The sequence below is a fragment of the Paramormyrops kingsleyae genome, chromosome 8 (genome assembly GCF_048594095.1).
Source record: "Paramormyrops kingsleyae isolate MSU_618 chromosome 8, PKINGS_0.4, whole genome shotgun sequence".
NCBI lineage: Eukaryota > Metazoa > Chordata > Actinopteri > Osteoglossiformes > Mormyridae > Paramormyrops > Paramormyrops kingsleyae.
Genome location: NC_132804.1, coordinates 32,017,151 through 32,036,365, shown reverse-complemented (window position 1 = coordinate 32,036,365; position 19,215 = coordinate 32,017,151). Strand labels below are relative to the sequence as shown.

Below are 19,215 nucleotides of genomic sequence, written 5' to 3'. Positions count from 1 at the left end.
ATTCATGTATTTCAACACTAGAGGGGGGGCAATATAAAGCATGATACCGGGTTCTTGTTTTTCTGGTCACTTTGGAGACTTGTATGTTTGACATCTACATTAACTGTTTTTTACACCACACATTAAACAGGGGCTGTGCCCCAAATGATCAGCCTGGTGCCACTGCGTTATGGATAGATAGTATGTTGTTAAGAAAGAGACCAACACGTCTCACCTCACCAACCTTTAGTGTCCATACTTCCCATACATTCCTCCCATGCCATCCACAGCAGATAGTAAGTGCCAGACCTTCACAATCATCAGTGATCATGTTTTGCTACTTTGAGGGACAAGGTTCAAAACTATTGCAAGCTTTGTGTCCTCAAATTCTACATGTACAGGTACCTAATATTGCATTTCTGTGTATGAAACTAATCTGCAGATCTGTAATCTTTAAGAACAATGCCGTCATTATGCACTATCCCCCTGGTCTATGCTCCACCACTGCCCCCCCCCAAACAAAACATTATAAAATATAAAACTATACAGTTTTTGTGGGTACTCTGGTTACCTGCACAGTCCAGTGATGTATGATTAGGTGAATTCCTATGTGATGGGACTACCAGAAATATTCCAGGTCAGCCACTGTATGATTTTTGTTCTCAGTCCAGATAGGCTTTTGTCTCTCTGCAACCCGGCAAGCAGTTGTGGAAGATCGATGCATGGATCATGTTTTGGTTCAGGAATGAGAAGCTTTCTGAAGCACCATGGTGCAGTGAATTGAAGTGGTACAACCACGGACTAATTACATGGACTGTAGCAGTGCTTTGGTATTACCCGACCCATCAATGCTCTCAGTGCCCTAAGAAACTTACCCTCTTAGCACCGGCAATAGCTATAGGCAGAAGAGGTAGTTGCCCTGGGCCCCAGATTTACCAGCATTGAAGAAAAAGCAAAATGATCATCAATTTTCTTGTAGGGGGGCCTCCCAAGTAAAGCTTTTCCTAGGGCCACTGAAAAGATAATGCACACTCCAAGCTGCATACATTCCCTAACCACACATTCCCCGAGACTACCTCCCCCTTGTGGCAGAGAGAAGGGGTACGGCTACAGTAATGAAAAGCATATTTTCAGACTTTAGTCAAGGCAATGTGTCAAACACTTAGCCCCATCAATGTAATGTAATTCAGTCTCACCCATTTAGAATAGTCACAACCAGGCTCAGCAGGGAAAATGATTTGTGCGGATATGACACTGACCTCACGAGATATTCCCTACAAAAAAATTAAATAAATAAATACAACTGCACTGCACTGGTGGAGCTGCAGCAATTCCGACCGGGGATAAGATCGCTGTACAAGATGCTGATATCCCTGTTTCCAAAAAAGTTGGGGCACTGTGCATAATGTCAATAAAAACAGAATGCAATAATTTATGAATCATACAAACCCATATTTAATTGAAAATAGAACAAAGACAACATATCAAATGTTGAAACTGAGAATTCTTCTTGTTTTATGACAAATACGTGCTCAATCTGAATTTGATGCCAGCAACACGATTCAAAAACATTGGTTACCACTGTGTTGCATCACCTTGTCTTTTAACAACACTCTGTAAATGTTTGGGAACTGAGTTGCTAGAGTTTTGAAAATAAAATGTCGTCCCATTCTTGCCTGATATAGGATTTCACCTGCTCAACAGTTTGGGGTCTCCTTTGTCGCATTTTCAATTTCATGATGCTCCAAATGTTTTCAATGGGTGACATGGGTGACTGGTCTGGACTCTTCTACTACGGAGCCATGGTGTTGTAACATGCAGAATACAGTTTGGCATTGTCTCTGAAAAAGACATTGTCTGGATGGCTGTGTATATTGCTCCAAAACCTGTATATATTGTTCAGTATTCATGGTGCCTCCCCAGATGTGCAAACTACCCAAGCCATGGGCACTAATGCACCCCCATACCATCATGGATGCTGGGTATTGAACTGTCTGCTGATAACTAGCTGGATGGTCCCTCTCCTCTGCAGCCCAAAGGAAGTGGCATCCATGATTACCTAAAAATTTGAAATTATGATTTATCACACCATAGGGCAGTTTTCCATTTTGCCTCAGTCCATTTAAATTACCTCAGGCCCAATGAAGTCATTCTGTTTTTCTTTACATTTTACACAGCATCCCCACTTTTTCAGAAATAGGGTTGTATGTACAGTATTTTTAAAAAATAAAAACAGGTATGTATGATCCCAGAACCATTTATTGTTTATCATTTACTACAAATTTTTCTAAGGGTGCATGATCAGTCATTCATGTGCAACATGTTATTGTAATTTCATTAAGTCTTCTATCATTGGTTTAACACAGTTGCTGCATGTATAATGAAGACATATGTTGTTCTCAGTTGTTCTTCCTATATATTGGTTTTATCAGTTAGAATTTAATTAGCAGTGGAATGATCCCTAGTAAACGAATCAAGGTAGGATCAAAACCAAGGTACTGAAATACACACTGACTTATAGATGCTAGATTAAAGACCAAAATGGGGCAGATGATTATTGCAAGACCATGACATGCAAAGCATGGACTGTGGGTTAAGATGGAAGCTTTTGGACTCACGGATACGGATGAAGCTGGTGGGGCTTGATAAGCTGTACTGTATATAGGCCCAGAAACAAAGGGGTTTTTGATTACCCCTTTTAATAGGTTCTTTCATCAGGCAGCTGACCTTGATGGAAAACCTGTGATGAAAGATGATGCTGGAACTGATAAGTAAGCCCAGCCCTCAGCTCCCTATACACTGGGATATAGCTCTTGGTCCCCCTGTGACCCTAGAGGAAGTGGACAGAACTGGGCCAAAGCAACCATCTCTGTCTCAGGGGGATCCAAAGGGACTCTAACATTTCTCCAAAGAATCATCGCGTGTGAGGTGGCTTCCTGTTGCATGGAAAAGACTTTAGGACTGTCTGGAAGTGATTGTGTCCTCAGACTTCCCAGGACACACAAAAGCTTGCTGAAGAGAAGAGCTGCACCTGCTGCTTCCCAAAGTCACATCCAGGCAGGAACCCTCTCTACATCTTCACCTCTTTCTCTGTTACATGCTATCAAATTTTATTAAAGAGAAATAATACATTTTACAGCTCCTCCACTATTAAAATATTTTTTTAGGAATACAGTTTCATGTGTGCATGCAATCAAGCAGCAGTAGCCTTTGTGGAACTTGGTGCCTTGCAAATGAACTGTTTCTGAAACACTTTACAGTTTCCAGTTGTTTTCCTGGAAAAAAACACATGTACCGTGTCACCTATAGCACTGAGTGCCCCCCAATGCAGGATAGGTGTCTAATGTACAGCTGTAATGTTGCAGTTGAACGAAAGAGACAGGTCTGATGTGCTAAGCTGTGTTTGTCTGTGCACTATCAGTACCTCTGTACAGGGAACTGGTCCATCTGTGCCCCACTATCAGTTTCCCTAATATTAAATCTTTAATGCTTTGTTTTACACTGCACTGCTTTGAAGTCAGTTGAACTGCAATACAAACCATCATTATATTGTGTGATGCCTTATTAGGTGGTAGTATAGGACTTCATTTTGAACTGCTGATTAAAAACAATACGAGCACCAACAGGACCGTAGTCAGGGTTTGAAAATTAGTGAGGTCCAGGACCCAGGGGTGGGGGGGGGGGGGGGGGTTGGGTCTCATTAATCACACATTATTTACGAGGGCTAATGTAAATTAGGCTTCATTGTAAGCAACCTATGTAATTTATCTTGTTTTAATCGCTTTGACGTGTCTGCCCTACTCAGTACAGCACTTTTTTCTGGGAGATAGGCAGTGTTAAATTAGAGTTCATACTGTATCAATGAATAGTTTAGGTTACAGCAAGTTATGTGGAGCTATTATATGAATGTGCCTTACTGAATGAATTTAGGTCTATGTCATAAGAACATTATAGAGTAGTAAAATATTATGCGAATGAAGCATGTAATTTAAGGTTATTTGTAACCATATATAAACATAAAATGACAAATGTTTGATATTAATATACTATTACAACCCTACATCAAATGCATTTGTTCTGATATCCAAATTTGACTTTGAAATGTTTCTATGGGCAGTATTCGTACCGTCACCTTCATGAGCTGTTTTTTTTTAATTAATAACATTATGTGAAACATTAGTTAGCCTAATCTAGCCCATTAGGCATAACAGGAAAGAAACCCTTTAACATGGCCAGAGTAGCCCAGCCTATACTTGTATTTAATTGTTTCATAGAATGATCTTTACTCCAGATGACATAGCAAGTCGCCTTTTTACAGATAATGATCATTGTTTTTTCTTACAGAATATGCAGTCTGTGCACCTTCCCCCACAATGCTGCATGATCACACACACACGTGTGAATTCGAACTTCAGAGAAGTGCGGACATGCGGTTCACAAGTCACGCATCATCTATCATGCTGATACTGAATGCTCTAGTGCTCTCTCTCACACAGCAGACACCATTAACAACACATTTGAACTGGATTAAGAATGTGTTACAACCTGAAATCACAGGAGTCGAGGGCAGGCACTGGGGAAAATAAAAGGGTTTTAATGAACTTCGAATTGGACTGGGAAACAAAACAACTCAGGAGGTGTCAGAAAATAGAAACAAGAGCGGGAAAAGACTTGGGCACAGATGGACACACGTGCGCGTGCACACACAAACACTCACACACACACACACACAGGCTTGACATCAATGACAGGACTGGGGAACACAGGACTGGGAAGCACTTTATACAGGACTAACAAGGGAGCAAAGGAGAGGCAGCTGGAGTAATTTGCACAAGGGCTTAAACAAGAGGTAAGACAAACAATGAGCATGGGCAGTTCGTTGAGGCCATACTAAGGAAAAAACAGGAGGGGCAGAGGCAGGACAGAACAGAATGCACTTGGCCCCAAGACATGTTCAGCTGCTGCTTTTTTATTTAGGTGAATTTTTAGCTTCAAATTTTATTTTTAGCTCTTAAAAAATTATGGAGATCTGGACCTCGCTCACCTCATAGCTGAATATGGCCCTGAGCACAAAATATTTCAAGTTACTGCACATAGGTGACCTAAACATTCATTGGTTTACTGAACTCACAAGAGTGATGCAAACTAATTTGCCATTTATTTAAATATGTTTATACAGGCCCAAATAATGTATGCTTATTATATGGATTTAGTATGTTTTAGAGAGATTTTTCTGACAGATTAGCCTGTACTGATACCCTGGCTTCTTCAATTTCTGCATCGTAACACTCCCCACGACTAGTTGCAATACGTATTTGACTTGCAGATATTACATCCATATAAATCCCTGCAAATACAAGGTCTGTATTTTCACATATTGTTATACATGACACTAAAACATAAGCAGCAATTGTTTTATTTTGTGTGTTAAACAACGACATATAAACCTTTAACTTCATAAAAAGGCCGAGTTGCGTACGCAAAGGCGACAGTTAAATACGGGTTCTCTTTATGGAAACGTAATGTTTCAAGTGATTTAATGTATATTTTAATCTATAAATTAAAATTACTTTTTTTAACGAAATAACGAATTCATAACATTTACATTTTCCGATAAAATTATTAATCAGTCCTTCTAATTCTCATGGTTCTTTTTATAAAAATTATTTTAAAACATTTAATATGCCTGTCTGCACAAATTATAGGATGCTATAGTTATCGTATTTTTTTACATTTATTTTGCTACTGTTTCAGAACTTTTTCTGAAACATCATGCCTGATTTTCAGAATGTAATCGCAATAATGATAATAAGAAGAAGAAGAAAAAGAAGAAGAAGAAAAATTGGAACTTTCTGAGAGACCCCACACCCTCCCGAAAAACCCCTCCCCAGCATTTTTAAGATTAAGTTCAGCCCTCGATGCGCACCACAACATCTGGCGTCTCTACATATTAATATTCATCCAACAAATAAGTAATTTTAAAACGCCGTTTTCCGATAATGGGATATTGCAAGATGCCTTAATTAGTACGAAGTTTACATGCAACTTAACTTTTTCCACTTATAGCCTATAAGCGCTATATATAGTTTTGCTGGACCGAATCGATATCATTGATCATGTTAAAACATACGGCAAATTATCCATTTTACACAGACATCACTATGCTGTCCGAGGATGAAGAAAACCGGATTGAGAGTGACGGAAGCTCGAACCGGAGTTATGGATGGTGCCCGGGCTCAGACTTGCGCCAGGGGATGGTGACCAGCGACGTCGTCTTCATTAAGCAGCGGAGAGTAGCCAATGCCAGGGAAAGGGACCGCACAATGAGCGTGAACACGGCCTTCTCGGCCCTCCGGACTCTCATACCCACTGAGCCGGTGGACAGAAAGCTCTCCAAGATAGAAACCCTGCGCTTAGCCTCCAGCTACATCTCGCATTTGGGGAACGTCCTGTTGACAGGAGAGGGCGGTACGGATGGACAGCCATGCATGACAGCTGTGCGCTACGCTCAGGCGGATAGTGAATTAAAGCAACGAAGAGCAATATGCACCTTCTGCCTCAGCAATCAAAAGAAGTGGGTACGTTTCTTTTCGATTATTTATAATCATGTTTTTTTCCTGTAAATCTTGTTCTTGATTACCCTTGAAAGTCAAGGAGCAAGCTTTTTTAAACTAAAAAATAAAATATTCAAACTTGGACAACTGAGTCACTGAGTGAAGTGTATTTTGGTCTTATAGGTTTAGTTACAGAGTCTTAAAGTTTTAAACACATTTCTCTGGCATATATATAGGAGGAAAAAAAAGTTTAAGCTGGTTTTAAGGAATGTCTGAAATAGTACTGAATGATTTCTTGATTAATGTTTTATCTTAAATATAAATTATATAACTGGAATTTGAATGCTGCAACCAATTTAAAATTAGTAATTTTTTCGTTGCTTACAAAATATTGCAAATATTACATGCAGGACCTTTTGCAAGTTCAATCAGGGGGTGCCGCCAGAGGCTTTGGGCCCCGTGAAAGCAAATGGTATTGGGCCTCCAACCCAGACCAATCCTATTATGTTCCAGATTTCTAGGGCCCCTAAAAATGTTTGGTCCTGGCGGGGGGAGGTGGCAGTTCTAACCACTATGCCGGCAAAACAAAATATTTTTGTATAGTTCTATGCTTATTAAGTAAAAAAAAAAAAAAAAACCCTGCAATATAAATATGCTCAAACATAAATGTAGCATATTGGTGCTAAATAATTAATAATAATAATAATAATAATAATTATAATAATAATAATTTGTTCAGATGCTGTTTTCAGTAGAATTTATATATTTAGGCCATATTGAAAATTAATTATAATCAAAATACTGTTAACAAAAATTAAGAACATATATTATACACATACACACAAACACACACAAAATCTACTGAGGAGGCTTTAGATTTCTGATGGAATCTCGAAAAAAATAATGGAGTATCTCTCCTGTGTGTGTGTGTGTGTGTGTGTGTGTGTGTGTGTGTGTAATTTTATTGATCAGATGATTATTTTCTTGGCTCTTTTTCCACAGGTGAAAGATGGCAGAGATTCTCGAAAGTTGCACGGGGTCAGTTCGCTGCAAACAGGCCACAGGTAAACGGCAGTCTTGTTAAGCAGAGTTGCAATCCGTATGCGAGTCGCATGGAAGTGCCCCCAGCTGGAACCCTGGAGGGCTGTGCAGAGAGCTGGGAAAAGAGAACATGATACATGGGATTTAACATGGACTGTTCAGGCAACAGGGGACCCAGTGAACAAGTACATACATGGAAATATTGTGACAGATTTATTTGATTTGTATTTGATGATTTGGATTTAGCCAGAGTGAAATCTTATTTTCTGAGAACTGGTGATATCCATTCTTTAATAGATACACACAAATATACACATATATTATAAAATATTATTTGTGTAATTCTGTTTTTGTCATATTTAAAAGGCATCTCATTGTGAAAGAATAAATTCACTAAGAAATCCTGTGGTGACTTTGACTTCTTTAAGTCTGCAGTGCTAATTATGCAGTGTACAGTTTACTTTAATTGCACGACAGAAACAGTGATTAGAGTGGCTGCTTCCAGGATAGGACACTGGACAGTAAATCAATATGAATATATTCAGTTTAAACATTGTTAATAGTGCCATTTCTCTTGATTATATTTTTAAAACACACATAAAATATGTATTTAATAAGGCACAAAGAAAATCATATGTCACAAATAATTTATAATAGAAATAATTTAAGGTGGTCATTCAGTAGACAAGTTTGATATCACTTAATTTGGTCAGACGCATAAGAGGGTTGTATAGCAGACCCAGTCAGCACAAGTACGTCGGCGCTACGTCGCTAATACGTTTTTTGAAGGTCGGTATTTAGTAGCATTTAGGTCATTTGCACATTGGCACTACTTAGCGCCTCCGTAACAGCTGCGTCCAGGCGATGTAATCGCGACGTTTTCCGTCTCAAGAGCGATGAAAACGCTACGTCTAGGCGAAACGCCGCGATGATTCCGCGACCCTTTTTATTATCCTACGCGACCATTTCCCAACCCTCTTACTATCCTACGCGATGATTCCCTGACCCTCGTATAGTGCTGTAGTTCTCCATAGTATAGTGCTGTAGTTTACCATATTAACATAAACTGGAAGTGCCAGAAATCGTTCATTTAACCACATATACTAACCAGACGTATGGTTAATGTTTATGCTATCGCTTGTGTATATAAAGCTTATTCTCATATATATCGTATGGTGACGACAAACCTGCGAATCCAGCATTTGTTTTTCTGACATCCACACGCCTCCTCTTTACCCCGACCTGCAGAACTGTCGTAAACGTGGAAATGAGTTGCGTTGTGAATCTGCGGTCGATTAATTTTTCTCAACGACCCGGATGTGTGTCACACTAGATTGAAATTGAATTTGCGAACTGAATTTTTCGAGGTAGGGTAAATGCTATTTCAAGTTACTGGAATTCAGATTCAAACTATTAAATTCAGATTCAGTTTTGTAATGCGGATAACTGCAGATTCAACTGTGCAAAATTCATATTCAGTTTCTAGTGGCACAAATATCAGCCCATAGGGTACTGTCTTTAGAACATAAGAACATAAGAAATTTACAAACGAGAGGAGGCCATTCGGCCCATCAAGCTCGTTTGGGGAGAACTTAACTAATAGCTCAGAGTTGTTAAAATCTTATCTAGCTCTGATTTAAAGGAACCCATGGTTTTAGCTTCCGCTACACTAGCAGGAAGACTATTCCATACTCTAACTACACGCTGTGTAAAGAAGTGCTTCCTCAAATTTGTTTTAAAATGTTCTCCCGCTAATTTCCACTTATGGCCACGAGTTCTAGTATTTAGACTAATATTGAAATAGTCATTTGGCTGAACAGCATCCAGACCCGTTAGAATCTTATAGACCTGAATCATATCCCCCCTTAATCTCCTTCTTGAGGTATGGTGACCAAACCTGCACACAGTATTCTAGGTGGGGTCTTACCAAGGAATTATATAAGTGTAACATCACCTCCCTTAACTTAAACTCCACACACTTAGAGATATAACCCAACATTCTGTTCGCCTTTTTTATTGCTTCCCCACACTGGCAAGAGGGGGACATGGAAGCATCAACATACATACCGAGATCTTTCTCGTAATCAGCTACCTTTATTTCAGTGGAACCCATAAAATATCTGTACTTTATATTTCTGCTCCCTGCATGGATTACCTTACATTTATCTGTGTTAAATTTCATCTGCCAAGAATCAGCCCATTCGCTAATTAAATCCAGATCCCGTTGAAGCCTCTCTGCTGCTAGATCAGTATCTGCTACACCGCCCACCTTGGTGTCATCTGCAAATTTAACCAGTTTACTGTATGTATTTGTGTCAAGATCATTAATGTAAATTAGGAACAATAGTGGTCCTAAAATTGAACCCTGCGGTACCACACTATGAACGGAGGCCCACTGTGACATTGTGCCTCTAATAACTACTCGCTGCTTCCTGTCAGTTAGCCAGTTTTTGATCCAAGCTGCCACAGTTCCTAAAATCCCTGCAGCTTTAAGCTTTAGCAAGAGCCGTTTGTGGGGGACAACGTCAAAGGCCTTCTGGAAATCTAAGTAAATCACATCATAGGCCTTTTTGTGATCAATTTCACTTGTAGCTTCCTCAAAGAACTCAAGTAGATTCGTTAAGCAGGATCTACCTCTACTAAATCCATGTTGGCTATCCTTTATAATGTTATTTGCATCTAGGTAATCTACCATTTTCACTTGAATTATAGCTTCCATTATTTTTCCAGTAATGCTAGTTAAACTGATTGGCCTATAGTTTGCTGGATTACTTCTATCACCTTTTTTGAATATGGGTGTTATATTAGCATGCTTCCAATCTGATGGTACCACACCCGCAGATAGCGATTTCTGGAATATTAAAGTTAAAGGTTGGCTAATAATATCCCTCATCTCTTTTAAGACTATCGGTAAGATGCCATCGATTTATTTATTTTGAGTTTAGCTAGGCTTAGTATCACATCAACCTCATTTATACATACACTCACCTAATGGACTATTAGGAACACCTTACTAATACGGTGTTTGACCCCCTTTCGCATTCAGAACTGCCTTAATTCTATGTGGCATTGATTCAACAAGGTGCTGAAAGCATTCTTTAGAAATGTTGGCCCATATTGATAGGATAGCATCTTGCAGTTGATTGAGATTTGTGGGATGCACATCCAGGGCACGAAGCTCCCGTTCCACCACATCCCAAAGATGCTCTACTGGGTTGAGATCTGGTGACTGTGGGGGCCATTTTAGTACAGTGAACTCATTGTCATGTTCAAGAAACCAATTTGAAATGATTCGAGCTTTGTGACATGGTGCATTATCCTGCTGGAAGTAACCATCAGAGGATGGGTACATGGTGGTCATAAAGGGATGGACATGGTCAGAAACAATGCTCAGGTAGGCCGTGGCATTTAAACGATGCCCAATTGGCACTAAGGGGCCTAAAGTGTGCCAAGAAAACATCCCCCACACCATTACACCACCAGCCTGCACAGTGGTAACAAGGCATGATGGATCCATGTTCTCATTCTGTTTACGCCAAATTCTGACTCTACCATTTGAATGTCTCAACAGAAATCGAGACTCATCAGACCAGGCAACATTTTTCCAGTCTTCAACTGTCCAATTTTGGTGAGCTCGTGCAAATTGTAGCCTCTTTTTCCTATTTGTAGTGGAGATGAGTGGTACCCGGTGGGGTCTTCTGCTGTTGTAGCCCATCCGCCTCAAGGTTGTGCGTGTTGTGACTTCACAAATGCTTTGCTGCATACCTCGGTTGTAACAATTGGTTATTTCAGATTTGTGGGATGTACATCCAGGGCACGAAGCTCCCGTTCCACCACATCCCAAAGATGCTCTACTGGGTTGAGATCTGGTGACTGTGGGGGCCATTTTAGTACAGTGAACTCATTGTCATGTTCAAGAAACCAATTTGAAATGATTCGAGCTTTGTGACATGGTGCATTATCCTGCTGGAAGTAACCATCAGAGGATGGGTACATGGTGGTCATAAAGGGATGGACATGGTCAGAAACAATGCTCAGGTAGGCCGTGGCATTTAAATGATGCCCAATTGGCACTAAGGGGCCTAAAGTGTGCCAAGAAAACATCCCCCACACCATTACACCACCAGCCTGCACAGTGGTAACAAGGCATGATGGATCCATGTTCTCATTCTGTTTACGCCAAATTTTGACTCTACCATTTGAATGTCTCAACAGAAATCGAGACTCATCAGACCAGGCAACATTTTTCCAGTCTTCAACTGTCCAATTTTGGTGAGCTCGTGCAAATTGTAGCCTCTTTTTCCTATTTGTAGTGGAGATGAGTGGTACCCGGTGGGGTCTTCTGCTGTTGTAGCCCATCCGCCTCAAGGTTGTGCGTGTTGTGGCTTCACAAATTCTACCTAGGTTGTAACGAGTGGTTATTTCAGTCAAAGTTGCTCTTCTATCAGCTTGAATCAGTCGGCCCATTCTCCTCTGACCTCTAGCATCAACAAGGCATTTTCGCCCACAGGACTGCCGCATACTGGATGTTTTTCCCTTTGCACACCATTCTTTGTAAACCCTAGAAATGGTTGTGCGTGAAAATCCCAGTAACTGAGCAGATTGTGAAATATTCAGACCGGCCCGTCTGGCACCAACAACCATGCCACGCTCAAAATTGCTTAAATCACCTTTCTTTCCCATTCTGACATTCAGTTTGGAGTTCAGGAGATTTTCTTGACCAGGACCACACCTCTAAATGCATTGAAGCAACTGCCATGTGATTGGTTGATTAGATAATTGCATTAATGAGAAATTGAACAGGTGTTCCTAATAATCCTTTAGGTGAGTGTATATAGTGTGTTTTTTTGCTCCCTTCCTAGACTGTCTGTGGGTCCTCAAGGACTGAATTAGTAAACACTGATACAGAGAATGCAAAAAAATAAAGCAGTGATTTCTAAATTTACTTTGACTTGTACATCATTGCAGACAGTATGGTTACAAGATATTTCATGTTTTGTGTGGTCAGCTTTATTTCACTTGTTAACATACACTATATGTGCAAGAGAATTGGGACTCGCCTCTTAATCACTGAATTAAAATGTTTCATTCAGACCCATTGCCAACGGTGTATAAAATGAAGCACCTAGCCATGCAGTCAGGTCTACAAACATTTATGAAAGAATGTGTAGTTCTGAAGAGCTCAGTTAATTCAAGCGTGGTGCTGTCACAGGATGTCAAATTTGTGATAACTCAGTTTGTGAAATTTCTTCCCTGCTAAATATTCCACTGTCAACTGTAAGTGGTTTTATTGCAAAGCGAAAGCGTTTCGGATGTAGGTGAGAGCAAGCTGCCCATGAAGGGCAGCCACCTGCTGCAGTGCCCAGAGAGCTGGGGGTTAGGGACCTTGCTCAAGGGCTCGCAGATGTGCTGAGGCTGGGCTTGAATCGGTGAGCCCACTGAGCCATCCATGACAAGTTATATGGCTAAGCAAGACAACCTGCTTCAGCTTTTGCTTATTTTGCTTTATATTCCGGGTTCTGATTGACAGAGTCAGTAGACCAATAAAGAGCTGAGACCCTCCTTCCTAGTTCTGGGTAAACGGCTCCATGTTTGTAGTCCCCAAGCAGCGTCACGCAGGGCAAGATGTCAGCATGTGCCAGTCGTGGAATCGGAGTCCTCCGACAAAAGCACTTATATCTCACAAACGGAATATCATTGAAAGAAAATTTATTCCAGAGACTCTACAGAATCCAGAGGTCCCCATTTGGATAAGTCTTAAATATCCGCAGGTAATCACTCTAGCTCTGCATAAGTAAATTGCCAAACAAGTTAGAATTTCAGCTCACTGGCTGTGCTTTTAAGAGTTTCAATAAAAGTTAGCTAAATATTTTTTAGGGTTATTGATTGAACCTTTGGAGTTAGTGGATTAGCACTTACTGAAGCTAATCTTTCAGTTAGCTGTGTCCGCCAGTGGGAAAAACTGCGACTCAACCACAAAATGGCAGATCACATCAAGTAACAGAGCGGGGTCACCGAGTGCTGAGGCACGTGGTGTGTAAGTTGCCAATGTTCTAAACTTCCTCTGGCATTAACTCCAGCACAAAAACTGTGTACCGGGAGCTTCATGGGATGGGTCTTCATGGCTGGGCAGCTGCAGACGAGCCTCACATCACCAAGCACAATGCTAAGCGTCAGATGCAGTGGTGTAAAGCACACTGCCACTGGACTCTGGTGCAGTGGAAACATGTTCTGTGGAGTGACAAATCACACTTCTCTGTCTGGCAGTCTGATGGATGAGTCTGGGTTTGGCAGATGCCAGGAGAACATTACCTACCCGACTGCATAATGCAAACTGTAAAATCTGACGGAGGAGGAATAATGGTATGGGGTTTTCTTTTCAGGGGTTGGGTTTGGCCCCTTAGTTCCAGTAAAGGGAATTCGTTAATGCTTCAGCGCACCAAGACATTTTGGATAATTCTATGCTTCCTGCTTTGTGGGAACAGTTTGTGGAAGGCCCTCTTCTGTTCCAGCATGACTGTGCCCCAGTACACAAAGCGAGGTCCATAAAGGCATGGTTAGGTGAGTTTGGTGTGGAAGAACTTGACTGGCCTTCCACCCCTGTAATATTTGATCTATTAGTTTTCTTCTTGGAGTTTTCTTGTACTGTGATGTAGGAGGTAATATAATTTCTCAAGCAATAAAGAGATACAAATCTACCTATGATTTCTTGTGCTTTGTTTCCCAAATAAGCCACTTAGATTCTTTGTATATTCTTAGAAAATGTAATTGTACATATTCTGACAAAAAATAAATAAAGGCTGTGTAATTTCAAAATGAAAAAGGAACATCCTTTATTTGCCAACACTTCTGAGTCCTTTGTCATTTCTTCCAGTTGGATATTCATAAGGATACCTTGGTGTCTGCTCAAAGCCACGTCCTGTCATGCATGTCTTCTCTTCCCAGCAAGTTGTTTGTTAATTCTGAGATATTAAAGGGAAGGGGGTCAAGGGTCACTGCTGTCAGTAGTGTGTGTTTTTGTTAATCTCCCGGTTGCTGGTAACGATTAGTCTCAGTAGACATTACTCTATGCCCCATGTCTGGACACAGCAGCATAAATCACAGCTAAAGGTTGCTGGTGGAAGGCTGAGATTGAGGGGGATAGATGCTGGTCCTTCAGCAGCAAAAATTCCTACGTCTTTGAACTGACAAGTATTTTGGGGGGGGGGGGGGCATTCACAAAAAAAAATAGGATGACTTCAGACTCACTGAGAGTCAACAATACCTAATTATCCAAGATACTGAGTTGACAAATTAAGAAATAAATTTACATTCTTTTTAGAAGAAACAAACTGCTGTTGCTGAGAAATGTGCAATATTTGCAGCTGTGAAGGGAGCTAGTTACCCCTCCCAAAAAACAACACACACACTGCCATAAAACCTAGACATTTGCCAAATATACTTATAAAAACAAACACGCAAGGGACAAAATAGGTGATCAAGAAAAGAAGCTTCAGCCAATGAGTTACAAATGAGCTTTTAATCAATTTATACACATGCACAGTGTCAATATATATTGAGCCACATGTGCAGTTCAGTAAATAATGAACCATGCATTGAAATTGGAGTATAGTTATTGCAGTAAGTGGAATGGATGTAAGTCCTCATCCAGAGAATTGCACCTAATTACTGAAGAGACGAGCTGACACAGATAAAAGCTACGTTCCCTGGGATGGTTACGATCTCATTCAGTCTCCCTATCTGCTCTGTCCATGGCCAGACTCATTAGGGAGTCAGCTGGCCGTCTCTCTGCCTTTGGCTGAGGCTTCCCTCAAATGGCTCCCAGAGGCTCCGTCCGGCAGGAAGACGTCGCAGAGAGCTCAGGAAGGAAAAGCATGTGCTGTCAGCCCCACAGAAACAGCTCTCTTTCCAAGCGGGCTTGGGTCAGTGCCAATCCTGACAGCACTCAAACTGCATTTCAAAAATGTTTCTGTTTAGATAATGCGATAGGCAGTATATAGCTTCGAAGAACCAGCATAAAAATAAACAAAACACATTTGCATAACAATTTTAGTCGGTTCCATTGGTCTGTAAAACAAGTTCATTACTTATCCATCAGATATGTTTGAAAGCATTTGAATATGCTTAATAAATCTTAGGTTCCAGAAGGGATTCCTCCTAGGATGTGCTAAACCACTTCTTCACCCCCTTTGATCCCATGAACAATGGCATGAAGTAGTGATGGTTAGGGATCAAAGTTATTTAAGGATCTGGGACAGCCTTTCTCACACTGAGCCTGAATTTCTACAGCAAAACTGCCCAACTGTATAAATTAGGTTTAGTTCAATATGGGGCTATACCTTACTTTAAGTTTGAAATCTATGTAAATTGTTGAAGCATCAACAGAAGAAGCACATATAAATAAGCATCCATCATCCATCCATCCATCCTCCAATTGCTTATCCTGACCAGCATCACAGGATATAAACAAACAAATTCTATGTTTGAGGCAGATACTGCAATAATACAGCAGTGATTAATCATCAATCAAATAGATAAGCCTGCTTCAATATGAGTCACAAATATATGGACAGTGGTATATTAAAACATATACACATTTATATATAAAACAATATGTAAACAAATATTTTATTTTTTTAATTTTACAATTTTGGAATATTACATATGTAACCAAAATACCTTTATTGTTTTTACTGTATATGTTTAGTCAAATATAGACAAAAAAAATATTTTTTGTGAAACTGAAAGCCATCTGCCATTCAAAAACCATGCATATATAGTTGTTGGAGTATAGGCAGCTAAAGTTTTATAGTGAGTGTTTTACAATCACTTGTCTGTTAGCACTGGATTTACAGCGGAACCAATAGATGACATGGTGTTCAATCTAGGTGTTTTCAGATGAGCAATTTAGATTTTAGTCCAAAAAATAGCAATTGGTATGACCCCCAAAGGACTAAAATTTCCAATTTCTGGTCTTGCTATTCACAATGACGTTCTTCTGGATAAGTAGTTATGGAAGATGGATGGATAGATGTTCTTCCAATTCCCCAAATCCAAAAGTATATGGAATTGCTAATGAGCTCCTGGTACTACATCATGTAAGAATGTTCTAGAAGCATCCTTCCTTATGATACAAACACAGATGACTTTCAGAAAAACAACACAGGAGATGGCCTCTGTTCACCTTGCCTGTCAAAAATATGAATGACTTCCAGCCACATATTTAGACTACTTTTCCAGATAAATGATTAAGGCAGTAGAAGAGCACTTAAGTCTAATGTAGGCACATAGGAGCCATTGTACAGTGGCACCTTGAAACTTGAACTTAATCTGTTCAGAACTCCAGGTCGAATCCTAAAAAGTTGGAGTTCTGATCGAATTTTCCCCATAATAAATAATGGAAAACCAATTAATTGGTTCCTGGCCCCAAAAGATTACACCTGAATATGTTTTTTTTAGCATTTAAACAGAAAATGAACCGGATAAAACAAGAAGAGCATATACTGTACTAAACAGATCTAAGCACATTTATCAAAACAGTAATTTGTAAAGTAAGAAAATAAATGTATCCAAACAATGTGTAAAGTTAAAAAAACCCAATGTGTCCTGCCCCATCGTCCGCTCCTTCCGTGTGCCATGCCCCCTCGTTAACCCCGTGTGGAATCCAAGTCTGATCAGCTGTTTCTGGTTGTTTTTATTAGCTCTTTGTATTTCGTCCGTGTTTCAGTTTGTTTCTCCAGTCCGGTCATTGTATTGTCCGTCTGCGTTTTGCCTGCTTTACCTGTAATTAAACCCCGTATTCCCCGATACCCTGACGTCTGCGCCTTTGTTACCGTTCCGTCCCGCTCGGTGACACTCCTCTGGTCATGGGTGACTTCAATGCGAGCACTGGCACTGAGAGGGCTGGCTATGAGGATTGTGTCGGTCCCCATGGGTCTGGTGACCAGGGTGAAAGTGGCTCCATGTTCCTTGACTTTGCAAAGGTTAAACTAAATGAATATGCAACAAAAGGAAATCCATACCCACAGAGCTTGAAACAAAATCTAGACCTGCAGAACCATTTTGGAGTCTTTAAGCTATCGAAATATGCTCATTTTGGCAGTGCTCTTCATGAAATGGTGTCATTGTACTATTTATCATCATAATATATCATCCATTATGTGTGTGCTACATATTTGACTTTATGAATGACAATAGGAAAATAATATGAATAATGTAGTAACAGAAATAAATATATATACAGAAAACACTCCAGTGATTTTTTTCTTAAATGCACCAGAATATTTCTTGAGAAAGCCCAGTATGATACTAGCAGGGAAATCATTATATTTTTCTTTCTTGCACATACATGCACAGGACAGAAGCAATGGTTTCTTTCATGATCTCTAGTTCAGCCAAAAAAGATTATTTATTTCTCTACCAGAAGTTTTCTTTCTTCCTGTAAAGGTCTTCCTCAAAAACAATGTGCAATAAGTTTTTCCCTTAGCATTGCATCCATATACTGGAGCAACATATGTATTTTTTTAAGAAAGTTGAACTTCCCATTTCTTTGCAGACAATCTCATTGACAATTAAATCTAATTTGGGGAAAGCCGTGCTTATGGTCATACTTATTATGATAGACAAGTGTTGCCAAGGGAAAATATTTGCTGAATGATTGCCAGCTTATTGTCACTTGCAAATTACCAGCAGATACAAGTAGAGTCACACAGACCACACTTTCACTAAAGATTCTGCAGTGCAGTCTTTCATTAAAAAAAAAAAAACTTTGCAGCTGCAAAAATCTGGCATTGAATAAGCTGAACATTGAATAAGGAATAAAGGCATTTTGTTTCAACACCAGAAGCAGTTGTTAGGAGGATTTCCTCAATTACTGACCCAGCAAGCACAATGAACAGCATGAATGACAGACTAAAGTAGACTGTTGATGTCATTGTGATTGTTTTGTAATATGGTCTTGATGAAACAACTTAAATCCGTCCAGGAAAAACAACTTTTGCCCTTTAAGTAGAGTACATTCCTCCAGAAGCTTATTTTGATTTTGTTGTTGCTTAGCAACCCCTAATGTGACAGAATCTGTATGAAAGCTATATTTTTTATAATTGCATAAGTGCATTTACTGTAAGTTAGTAGAGAGTTCAAAAAATTAAGTTCAGGGTAAAATCTATGTTGATGATTAATTACGGTTTTACCCTCAGACACACGATTACTATAACTGTCACTATAAACTAGCCTAGACGAACCATTCGGTTATAGACTGCCAGTTAATATGAAAGAGAATCACGCTGAGATACGGTGAGACCTTCTATTTGAAAAGAACTGTTTAAAAAATCAAGCTATTCTCCGATCACAGGTGATACCAGTTATGTTTCCCTTGCAAAACAGTAAGCTGCAAAAATAAAGTATATTAGAAATACTTCATGCCATGGATGTTTGTACATAAGCACATATGGTCCATATGCATCTGTTCAACATGCTTAGTTTTCAGACCTCCTTACAGAATTAACAAGAAAACCAGGTACTTTTCAAAGCTAAAATGTCTCAAAAACTGTTACGTCCCTGGATATACTGACTTTTCAAGTTGGTTTGGAGAGTAGAGAATACGGAGTTTCTTCCTTATACAAAGTTTCAGAAACCTCTA

The 19,215-nt window shown here is 39.8% G+C and overlaps 1 protein-coding gene across 3 annotated transcripts; it reads left to right on the top strand.

Moving 5' to 3' along the window:
- Positions 1 to 5,894: 5,894 nt before the first annotated feature.
- Positions 5,895 to 7,975, top strand: LOC111835934 (transcription factor 15-like). Of its 3 annotated transcripts, XM_023796752.2 has the most exons (3): positions 5,924 to 5,951; positions 6,133 to 6,557; positions 7,536 to 7,975. In XM_023796752.2, the coding sequence occupies exons 2-3, from the start codon at positions 6,141 to 6,143 to the stop codon at positions 7,599 to 7,601; spliced, it is 483 nt and encodes a 160-aa protein (XP_023652520.1). In that variant the 5' UTR covers positions 5,924 to 5,951; positions 6,133 to 6,140; the 3' UTR covers positions 7,602 to 7,975. The 3 variants fall into 3 exon arrangements, with proteins under 3 accessions (XP_023652521.1, XP_023652519.1, XP_023652520.1); XM_023796753.2 differs by having other exon boundaries at positions 5,895 to 6,553; XM_023796751.2 differs by having other exon boundaries at positions 5,895 to 6,557.
- Positions 7,976 to 19,215: the final 11,240 nt, after the last annotated feature.

Bases quoted from the DNA above. Each gene is read 5' to 3' on its own strand.
- LOC111835934 (XM_023796751.2), top strand. From the start codon at position 6,096: ATGTTAAAACATACGGCAAATTATCCATTTTACACAGACATCACTATG. The intron at 6,558-7,535 runs GTACGTTTCTTT...CTTTTTCCACAG, and splicing joins TCAGCAATCAAAAGAAGTGG to GTGAAAGATGGCAGAGATTC.